The following is an 11,460-nucleotide window of genomic DNA, read 5'->3' as shown; positions in this document are numbered from 1 at the left end:
ACACTTCCTGTTTGGAATGCGGGAAGGGGGGGGATCTGACTCTGGCGACGCCAAAGTTCACCAAAGTTTGGTTTTGTTTTTGAACTTTGGTGTCGCCAGAGTCAGATTCTCAGACGTTGGTCCAGGTCTTGGTCATGTGACTCAGGGACACTTCAGCTGAACATCTGAACCTCCACCTAACTCCTCCCTCTGCTCCTCCCTCTGCTCCTCCCTCTGCTCCTCCCTCTGCTCCTCCCTCTGCTCCTCCCTCTGCTCCTCACAGCCGCCTGAACCGGAGCGGAGTCCAGACGCCACCAGACCCCGCCCCCTCTGGCCCCGCCCCCTGCTGCTGTGACCTCGCCCCCTCTGGCTCCGCCCCCTGCTGCTGTGACCCCGCCCCCTCTGGCCCCGCCCCCCCGTGGCCCCTCAGCTCGTGGTTCGTCGGTTCTCTGCGTCGCTCCGAGGCCGAGGACGTTCTTCAGGGAAAACCACCGGGAACCTTCCTGATCCGAGAAAGCAGCCGGAGACACTGCTACGCCTGCTCCCTCGTGTAAGAACTCAGGTCACACTCAGGTCACACTCAGGTCTCAGCTCACAGGAATCAGGTCACAGGAATCAGGACTCAGGTCTCAAGTCTCAGGTCTCAGGTCTCAGGTCTCAGGTCTCACTCTGGTATCAAGTCTCAGGTCTCAGATCTCAAGTCTCAGGTCTCACTCAGGTCTCAGGTCTCAGATCTCAAGTCTCAGGTCTCAGGTCTCACTCTGGTATCAAGTCTCAGGTCTCAGATCTCAAGTCTCAGGTCTCACTCAGGTCTCAGGTCTCAGATCTCAAGTCTCAGGTCTCAAGTCTCAGGTCTCAGGTCTCAGGTCTCAGATCTCACTCTGGTCTCAGGTCTCAGATCTCAAGTCTCAGGTCTCACTCAGGTCTCAGGTCTCAAGTCTCAGGTCTCAGGTCTCAAGTCTCAAGTCTCAGGTCTCAGGTCTCACTCTGGTCTCAGGTCTCAAGTCTCAAGTCTCAGGTCTCAGGTCTCAGGTCTCACTCTGGTCTCAACTCTCAGGTCTCAGGTCTCAGGTCTCACTCAAGTCTCAGGTCTCACTCAAGTCTCACTCAAGTCTCAGGTCACACTCAGGTCTCAGGTCTCACTCAGGTCTTACTCAGGTCTCACTCTGGTCTCACTCAGGTCTCACTCTGGTCTCACTCAGGTCTCACTCTGGTCCCGTTGTGTCCTCAGGGTGGCGTCGCAGGTGCGGCACTGCGTGATCTTCTGCTCGGACCAAGGGCTGGGATTTGAGCCCTCGACTCTCTTCAGGAGCCTCCAAGACCTGGTCCGGTTCTACAGCCGGACTTCACTGGTCCAACACAACCAGGAGCTTGACGTGAGACTGCAGAGGCCGGTGTGGGCGGAGACGGGGGGCGAGGGGGCGGGGACGGGGGAGGAGACCAGGGAGGAGGAGACGGAAGGAGAGAAGGACGAGAACGACAGGACCAAAACTGAGCTCAGAGTCTGATCTTCAGGAGAAAGAACCCAGGAACCTTCAGAGGAACTTTCAGAGGAAAACGTGAGATCTAAAAAATAAGAAACTTGTTCCAGGTTTTGTAGCACTTCTGAACGTGAAGAAAAATAAAAGTGAAAGTCAAAGTGCAATGAGGAGGAGGATCTGATGGACACAAACTTGAATCTTCAGGAGACGAGAAAAACTTTGTACAAAAATGTAAAAAAGCGAAGCAGGTGAAAGGTCAGAGTGAAGAAGTGAAACCTGCTCCTGAAGCTGAACAGAGACTTTAGGACTTTGACACTTTTGGATTCACAAACAAACTCAGATTTTTAAAACTTTTAAACTCACACCAGGTTTAAACTTTTGGATTTATTTTGACCACAGACTGAATATGGAAGTGGAGACTGTAAACAGGAAGTGTTCATGGACCTGCTCGGGCTCCACGGACTCTGGTTCCAGTTCAGGTTTGAGTCCAGTTTACGGTCGAAGCGTCGCAGACACTCGGGTCTGTGATCGGTCGTCTCTTTATCTGCTCCACACACGTTTCCTGTTCTCCACTTTCCCGCTTCATTTTGTAACTCGATCGTCGGGTTTAAACCGTCGCCCCCTGGTGTCGTGGAGGTGAATCACTCACGGTGCACCAATCTCAACACCATAAATCAAAAACAACGCAGATAAGACGACAGCGACAGAGAACAATGAGTCGACACACAAATATAATTCACCGTTTAGTGTTTTCACGGCAAGAGAACCATGCTGATGTGGGATCCTGCACCTGGATCTGGACCTGTGAGACCCGGAGGAACCTGCTCAGGTCCACTGTGACTGTGTCGTCACGGTTCATGTAGAAAAAACACGTTTGTTTCCTGAGGGCTCTGATTTTCAGCGTGAACATGTCAGTCGGTTGAGATTAGGTGCAGGACCCGACACGACACGATTCTGTCGACCTGAAAACAGATTTTGTGTGTAAAAAGCGTCGCTCCTCTCTGACCTTTGACCTTTGACCCGCTCTACATGATCCTGGGGTTTGGACTTCAACATTTGGTCCCAAATCCAGATAAACATGAAACCTAACTGATCAGGAGGCAGAAGATCAGCTGGACCAGGTGGACCCACTGGGACCTGCTGGACCTGCTGGACCTGCTGCCTCCATGATCTCGGTCTGGACTCTGTGGGCGGCGTCGCTTCTTTATTCAGTCTGTGGTTTTTACTCTAAAACGATTCATTTCTTGGAGAATTTCGGTGTGAAAAAGCTGAAACTCGTCACTTTGACTTTTGAAATTTTATGAACTTTTTGTGTTTTTTGCTGAATTTGCACAAAGTTTGAATGTGAGTTTTGCTGCTACGACCGAAACCCTGAAGTTCAGACACAATTTCAGATTTTCGTTTCAGATTCAGATGTTTATGGAAGAGTTTGGAGAACGTTTCAGGAGGAAAGTGCTGCTGCTGCCGTGAGTCTGAACCGCACAAACACAGACTCGCAGCTTTCAGGAGGTTTGAGTTTGTTTACAGAAACTACGGCGACGATTCGGCCGAAGTTCAAAACGACGGAAACAGAAAAAGGGTTTAAGTCGACCTGAGGAAACGTCCGAACCCAGAACACGAGGAACATGAGAACATGAGAACGTCTGGAGCTTCAGAGACGCTTCAGACCCTTCGGGCGTTCGGTTGAACCCTCTTCCTGTATGTGGCCGATCGTCGCCGTGGAAACCAAAGTCCAGAGTTTATTTAAAGTTTATTTCAGACGTCGTTTATCAAAGTGGATTTATTTATTTATTTATTTACGCACAGGTTAGTCAAAGAGGCAGATTTATTTAAACTCAAACTGAGCCCCGCCCCTTTTACTCCTACACAAGCCCCGCCCCCTTTTACTCGTACACAAGCCCCGCCCCCTTCCTCTGGGTTTGTCTTGTTAAAATTTAAGTTCTGAAAAATATAAAAAATACAAGTCTTCCATTTTCTAAAAGACCAGAGACTGAACCAGGACTAAACCAGGTCTGAACCAGGACTAAACCAGGACTAAACCAGGTCTGAACCAGGACTAAACCAGGTCTAAACCAGGACTAAACCAGGACTAAACCAGGTCTAAACCAGGTCTAAACCAGGTCTAAACCAGGACTAAAACCAGGTCTAAACCAGGACTAAAACCAGGTCTAAACCAGGACTAAACCAGGACTAAACCAGGTCTAAACCAGGTCTAAACCAGGACTAACCAGGACTAAACCAGGTCTAAACCAGGTCTAAACCAGGACTAAACCAGGACTAAACCAGGTCTAAACCAGGACTAAACCAGGTCTAAAACAGGCAGGTCTAAACCAGGACTAAACCAGGACTAAACCAGGTCTAAACCAGGACTAAACCAGGTCTAAACCAGGACTAAACCAGGACTAAACCAGGTCTAAACCAGGTCTAAACCAGGACTAAACCAGGACTAAACCAGGTCTAAACCAGGTCTAAACCAGGTCTAAACCAGGACTAAACCAGGACTAAACCAGGTCTAAACCAGGTCTAAACCAGGTCTAAACCAGGACTAAACCAGGTCTAAACCAGGTCTAAACCAGGACTAAACCAGGACTAAACCAGGTCTAAACCAGGACTAAACCAGGACTAAACCAGGACTAAACCAGGACTAAACCAGGTCTAAACCAGGTCTAAACCAGGTCTAAACCAGGACTAAACCAGGACTAAACCAGGTCTAAACCAGGTCTAAACCAGGTCTAAACCAGGTCTAAACCAGGTCTAAACCAGGACTAAACCAGGTCTAAACCAGGTCTAAACCAGGTCTAAACCAGGTCTAAACCAGGACTAAACCAGGTCTAAACCAGGTCTAAACCAGGTCTAAACCAGACTAAACCAGGACTACTAAACCAGGTCTAAACCAGGTCTAAACCAGGTCTAAACCAGGACTAAACCAGGACTAAAACCAGGTCTAAACCAGGACTAAACCAGGACTAAACCAGGTCTAAACCAGGACTAAACCAGGACTAAACCAGGACTAAACCAGGACTAAACCAGGTCTAAACCAGGTCTAAACAGGACTAAACCAGGTCTCTAAACCAGGACTAAACCAGGACTAAACCAGGTCTAAACCAGGTCTAAACCTAAACCAGGTCTAAACCAGGTCTAAACCAGGTCTAAACCAGGTCTGGAGAGTCACAAATGTTTTTCTTTTCATTTCTTTTAGTTTTTTCGAGGTAAAAGTTCAGATGTTTTGTGAAGGATCAGGTTTAGGAACAAGGCCATGAGTGACAGGAGTGCACCTGACACACACGGACTGCACCTGACACACACGGACTGCACCTGACACACACGGGGACTGCACCTGACACACACGGACTGCACCTGACTGACACACACGGACTGCACCTGACACACACGGACTGCACCTGCACACACACACGGACTGCACCTGACACACACGGACTGCACCTGACACACACGACTGCACACACACGGACTGCACCTGACACACACGGACTGCACCTGACACACACGGACTGCACCTGACACACACGGACTGCACCTGACACACACGGACTGCACTGCACCTGACACACACACGGACTGCACCTGACACACACGAACTGCACCTGACACACACACGAACTGCACCTGACACACACGGACTGCACCTGACACACACGACTGCACCTGACACACACGGACTGCACCTGACACACACACGACTGCACCTGACACACACGGACTGCACCTGACACACACGACTGCACCTGACACACACGGACTGCACCTGACACACACACACTGACTGCACCTGACACACACGGACTGCACCTGACACACACGGACTGCACCTGACACACACACTGACTGACACACACTGCACCTGACACACACACTGCACCTGACACACACGGACTGCACTGACACACACGACTGCACACCTGACACACACGGACTGCACCTGACACACACGGACTGCACCTGACACACACGGGGACTTCACCTGACACACACGGACTGCACCTGACACACACGGACTGCACCTGACACACACGGGGACTGCACCTGACACACACGGACTGCACCTGACACACGCGGGACTGCACCTGACACACACGGGGACTGCACCTGACACACACGGACTGCACCTGACACACACGGGGAGGGGACCTGACACACATGGGAGGGACCTGACACACACATGGGAGGGGACCTGACACACATGGGAGGGACCTGACACATGGGAGGGACCTGACACACACGGGAGGGACCTGACACACACATGGGAGGGGACCTGACACACACATGGGAGGGACCTGACACATGGGGGGGGGGGGGGGCAGGTCTGGAGCAGGTTTAGTTTGAGGTTTTTGGGAGATTCAGGAAATTTGTAAGAAAATTGCACATTTTTTTGTAAAATATTTGTGTTTTGTGAAGTTTGTGAAATGATTTTTGACACTTTATGTTTTCACTTTTGACCAAAGATTTGAGTTTAAGTCGTTTCAAACTCTCCAGGTTTTCAGGTTTTTAGGTTTTTAGTTTTTTTTTTTCTGCACAGAACTGTTTAAGAAATAAGCTACCTCACAACCAACCAGTGTTCAGGACTAAACCAGGACTAAACCAGGTCCAAACCAGGTCCAAACCAGGACTAAACCAGGTCCAAACCAGGACTAAACCAGGACTAAACCAGGTCCAAACCAGGACAAACCAGGACAAACCAGGACTAAACCAGGTCCAAACCAGGTCCAAACCAGGACAAACCAGGTCCAAACCAGGACTAAACCAGGTCCAAACCAGGACTAAACCAGGACCAAACTAAACCAGGTCCAAACCAGGTCCAAACCAGGACTAAACCAGGTCCAAACCAGGACTAAACCAGGACTAAACCAGGTCCAAACCAGGTCCAAACCAGGTAAACCCAAACCAGGACTAAACCAGGTCCAAACCAGGACTAAACCAAGACTAAACCAGGTCCAAACCAGGTCCAAACCAGGACTAAACCAGGTCCAAACCAGGACTAAACCAGGACTAAACCAGGTCCAAACCAGGTCCAAACCAGGACTAAACCAAGACTAAACCAGGTCCAAAACCAGGTCCAAACCAGGACTAAACCAGGACTAAACCAGGTCCAAACCAGGTCCAAACCAGGACCTAAACCAGGTCCAAACCAGGTCCAAAACCAAACCAGGACTAAACCAGGTCCAAACCAGGTCCAAACCAGGACTAAACCAGGACTAAACCAGGTCCAAACCAGGTCCAAACCAGGACTAAACCAGGACTAAACCAGGTCCAAACCAGGTCCAAACCAGGTCCAAACCAGGTCCAAACCAGGTCCAAACCAGGACTAAACCAGGTCCAAACCAGGTCCAAACCAGGACTAAACCAGGTCCAAACCAGGTCCAAACCAGGTCCAAACCAGGTCCAAACCAGGACTAAACCAGGTCCAAACCAGGTCCAAACCAGGTCCAAACCAGGACTAAACCAGGTCCAAACCAGGTCCAAACCAGGTCCAAACCAGGAAACCAGGTCCAAAACCAGGTCCAAACCAGGTCCAAACCAGGTCCAAACCAGGACCAGGTAAACCAGGTCCAAACCAGGTCCAAACCAGGTCCAAACCAGGACAAACCAGGTAAACCAGGTCCAAACCAGGTCCAAACCAGGTCCAAACCAAACCAGGTCCAAACCAGGTCCAAACCAGGACTAAACCAGGTCCAAACCAGGTCCAAACCAGGTCCAAACCAGGACTAAACCAGGTCCAAACCAGGTCCAAACCAGGTCCAAACCAGGTCCAAACCAGGTCCAAACCAGGTCCAAACCAGGTCCAAACCAGGTCCAAACCAGGACTAAACCAGGTCCAAACCAGGTCCAAACCAGGTCCAAACCAGGTCCAAACCAGGACTAAACCAGGTCCAAACCAGGTCCAAACCAGGTCCAAACCAGGACTAAACCAGGACTAAACCAGGTCCAAACCAGGACTGAACCAGGTCCAAACCAGGTCCAAACCAGAATTGAACCAGAACTAAACTAGATCTAAACCTCATCTAAATAAACTCTAAGCCATGTGTGAACCAGGCCTAAACCAGGACTGAACCAGATCTAAACCAGGTCTAAACAAACTCTAAGCCATGTGTGAACCAGGACTAAATCTGAACCAGGTCTAAACCTCATCTAAATAAACTCTAAGCCATGTGTGAACCAGGCCTAAACCAGGACTAAACCAGATCTAAACCAGGCCTAAGCCCAGATGTAAACCAGGACTAAACCAGGACTAAACCAGGTCTAGTCCCGGTCCTGCTGGTTGGTGGGGGACTTCCATCCTTCCTCTCGGTTTATTTGTTTTTCAGATTTGAGTCTTGACTTCTTTGTCGCTGCTTTGTGTAAATTTTAACTTTTATAAGAAACAGAGGAAATAAAAGTCTAAAAGCGTTTCCGTGACGACCGAGTGTTTGTGTCGTGCATTGGTCATGTGACACGTGGAGCATGCTCAGTTCTGTCTCGACGTTTGTGAAAAATAAAAGTTTACAGAAAAATAAACTTGTGTGGATTCAGATTTGTGTGTTGAAGTTTGTCTTTTACTGAAGCTTCTGTTTGTGTCAGAGCTGATCCAGGGTCAGATTTCACACGACGCTCAGAGACACGAACCAACATCACCAGAAAGTCTGTCATTGTGTCCTTGAGCAACACACTTCACCCACTCTGTCTGTGTGAAAATGGAGAGAGAGAGTGTGTGTGTGTGTCTGTGTGTGTCTCTCTGTGTGTGTGTGTGTCTGTGTCTGTGTGTGTAAATGTGTGTGTAAGTGTGTGTGTGTGTGTGTAAGTGTGTGTGTCTGTGTCTCTGTGTGTGTGTGTAAATGTGTGTGTGTGTAAGTGTATGTGTGTGTAAATGTGTGTGTGTGTGTGTGTGTGTGTGTGTGTGTGTAAATGTGTGTGTGTGTGTAAATGTGTGTGTGTGTGTGTGTGTGTGTAAATGTGTGTGTGTGTGTGTAAGTGTGTGTGTGTGTAAATGTGTGTGTGTGTGTGTGTAAATGTGTGTGTGTGTAAGTGTGTGTGTGTGTGTGTGTAAATGTGCGTGTGTGTGTGTGTAAGTGTGTGTGTGTGTGTAAATGTGTGTGTGTGTGTAAATGTGTGTGTGTGTGTAAGTGTGTGTGTGTGTAAATGTGTGTGTGTGTGTGTGTTTAAATGTGCGTGTGTGTGTGTGTGTGTGTAAATGACTCTGCAGATAAATACTGATGTGTCGTCACATATTACATGTCGTATTTCTCTGGCCCAGGAGCTCAGTCACACGGGAGGAGCTCGGAGTAGAGCCGCTGCTCCTCCACGTGGAGAGGAGCGTCTGAGGGGAGGAGCTCGGAGTAGAGCCGCTGCTCCTCCTCGTGGAGAGGAGCGTCTGAGGGGAGGAGCTCGGAGTAGAGCCGCTGCTCCTCCACGTGGAGAGGAGCGTCTGAGGGGAGGAGCTCGGAGTAGAGCGCCGCTGCTCCTCCACGTGGAGAGGAGCGTCTGAGGGGAGGAGCTCGGAGTAGAGCCGCTGCTCCTCCACGTGGAGAGGAGCGTCTGAGGGGAGGACGTCTGTTCTGACGTCTCCTGGACGTGTCCCTCAGGAGGTGTTCATGTCCCACCAGGAGGAGGAGACCCAGGACACACTGGAGGGACCATGTCTCTGGACTGGACTGGGAACACCTCAGGTCCCACTGGAGGAGCTGGAGGAAGTGTCTGGGGTGAAGGAAGTCTGGGAGTCTCTGTTCAGGCTGATGTCCCCGAGACCCGACCCCAGATAAGTGGAAGAAAATGGATGAATGGATTTATTTGGCCCTAGTGACAACATGGCTAAAATAAATCAATAAATAGTGCGTAATATCCACTCTTGAATCTCTGTTGTTTAAATCTGAGCTGGGGACAGGTTCAAATTCTGTGGTAGAATTTGGTTTTTAACTTTGAGACTCCAGATGTTTAGCTCTGGTTTATGTTCAATGTTTCTATAATTACTGGACCGATCCAAATAAAATAATTCAGTAAGTGTTTTAAAACCAAAAGTATGTACATGAATAAATAAATGAATAAATAATCAAATACAGACAGACAGACGTACATAAAAGTGTAAATGTCTTTATTTACTGTGATTTACTTGCAAATATTAAGATAAAAAAAAAAAAAAGATAAATGATTAAAATATTTGTCACATTGTTTCTAACTAATTAACTAATCATCAAATCCATATAGCATATGGATTTGATGATTATTGGACACTTGTCAAACAAACAATCCCAAAAAAAAAGAATGAAAAAACTTTGTGATTTACAAAGTAGGAAAAAAAAAGTAGGAAAAAACTGAGGCACTCAAAAAGTACAAAATAATTCAAAGCCTTTAACAGCACATGGCCGACATGTGCCTATTTACAGGACAAAGAAAAGCAGTAGTAAAGCTCTATTCAAATACTCGGATACACAGGCTTCAGTTCTCTCGCTGTAGAAATGCACAGGCTCTTATCATGAAGATTCTTCCAACAGTCGGTTACTGCATCAAACAGATACAAACAAATGAAATGTGGAAAAACACAACTGAGATGTTATTTGTGTTTTCAAAGTTCGATTCATATCTATGGTACCCATAAGTTATCAGTGCAGAGGTTATGTTAAAACAGTGCACAACTAAATTAATCTTCAGAATTAATGAAATATATTTAAAACACAGACTGCAAAAGGTTCAAGATTCAATCAAAACATTTCTTTAAAAGGCACATTAGGAGAAACTCAGCCGCTCTATAAATAAATGCGACACATTGAAGCAAAATCAGCAGAAACCGTTCAATGCGGAGTCCCCAAAATTCACAGTTAAGATGTGGATTTAAAAATGTTGTATAGCATTAATGATATGGACAAACACACAGCTTGTTCATGTGAAGAGTGGACTTTACTGCACTGCAAAAAACAAAAAAAATAATACAAAACACAACAAACCCGACTGGTGCCAGACTGAGCCATGTGTGTTTTTCAGCGTGGAGTTGGAGTGGAGTTTAACCCCCAACCTTAAAGTGCATGTGACAGGTTAAACTACTTATTTCACTCTATTTTTTACTAAAAGAAAAACTATATTACTATGTCTATAGTTTTTTGTCATTTTGTTATCTTGGTGAAGTTTATAACATTATTTCCAGGTCGGACATGGGCATCAGATATAACAAAACTTGTCTAAATTACACAACAGCTGTGATTTAATAAATCAAAAATAAATGCTAAACACATTATTTTTTAATGTATTTTTTATTACTTTTTATTATTTGGTTAAATCAATGTGTAAACTGTCAGAAAAATGCCTTTCTTGTGTGTAGTTGCCATGTTGTTTGGTTGCTCTTGTGGCTGACTGGCTGGCACACTGAGCAGTTTTTAAATGTTTGACTTATATTTTGGGTGTAATATTTTGGGATTTTGACCAACTATGAAGTGCAGCTTGCGCATTTGAAAGGATGGAAGTTAAAGACTATTGGACTGTGTGATTTGAGTTTGTTTCTTCTTGTATCCATGGCAACCCTGCATGGAGCTAGCTCTGCCAACCAGTTAGTAGCTCTGAAATGCTCCAAACCCTTTACAACAATGCAACAGGCTTTTTATGCCAAATATGGCAGACAACAGAGTGGAGAGAGGCTTTCCTGTTGTGTCTCTAGACTTCACCTGGCTCCCCCTGGAGGCTGCTGTGATGCTGCAGGACACAGAGGACACTTTTGTCCTACGGGCGGTTACTCTCCTCACCCTGGATCTGATGTCACTACCTGTTGAGCTGCACTGAGACCTTTGTTTGATCTTTACTACTATGTTTGTATTTCTCTGCTCTATGTGACTAAACTGACCCTGAGGAACAGAGAAACTTTGATTTTGATTGAATAAATAATAAACTGCCTCTGCATTTTGAATGGAAATGATCTTCACAAATTGCCATTTAACTGATGTAAAACTATGATAAAAATTGAGCACAGAACAGGTGCTCTCCACCAAACCAGGTCAGAATGAACAAATACATGAATCTGTCA

General features: G+C 47.0%; 1 protein-coding gene across 1 annotated transcript in view; it reads left to right on the top strand.

The window, feature by feature from the left end:
* Window positions 1–1,988, top strand: part of LOC110165671 (phosphatidylinositol 3-kinase regulatory subunit gamma-like) — a 9,578-nt gene extending 7,590 nt beyond the window's left edge. Inside the window, exons 6-8 of the mRNA XM_055165293.1 lie at window positions 263–529; window positions 1,211–1,481; window positions 1,860–1,988. Of these exons, the coding sequence (XP_055021268.1) occupies window positions 263–529; window positions 1,211–1,481; window positions 1,860–1,988 (667 nt within the window). The remainder of the gene's footprint in view (window positions 1–262; window positions 530–1,210; window positions 1,482–1,859) is intronic.
* The last annotated feature ends 9,472 nt before the right edge of the window (window positions 1,989–11,460 follow it).

The sequence above is a fragment of the Boleophthalmus pectinirostris genome, unplaced genomic scaffold, assembly GCF_026225935.1.
Source record: "Boleophthalmus pectinirostris isolate CB_2022bp ecotype Guang Dong unplaced genomic scaffold, ASM2622593v1 HiC_scaffold_7, whole genome shotgun sequence".
Lineage (NCBI taxonomy): Eukaryota > Metazoa > Chordata > Actinopteri > Gobiiformes > Gobiidae > Boleophthalmus > Boleophthalmus pectinirostris.
This window is presented reverse-complemented; position numbering and strand designations above follow the sequence as displayed.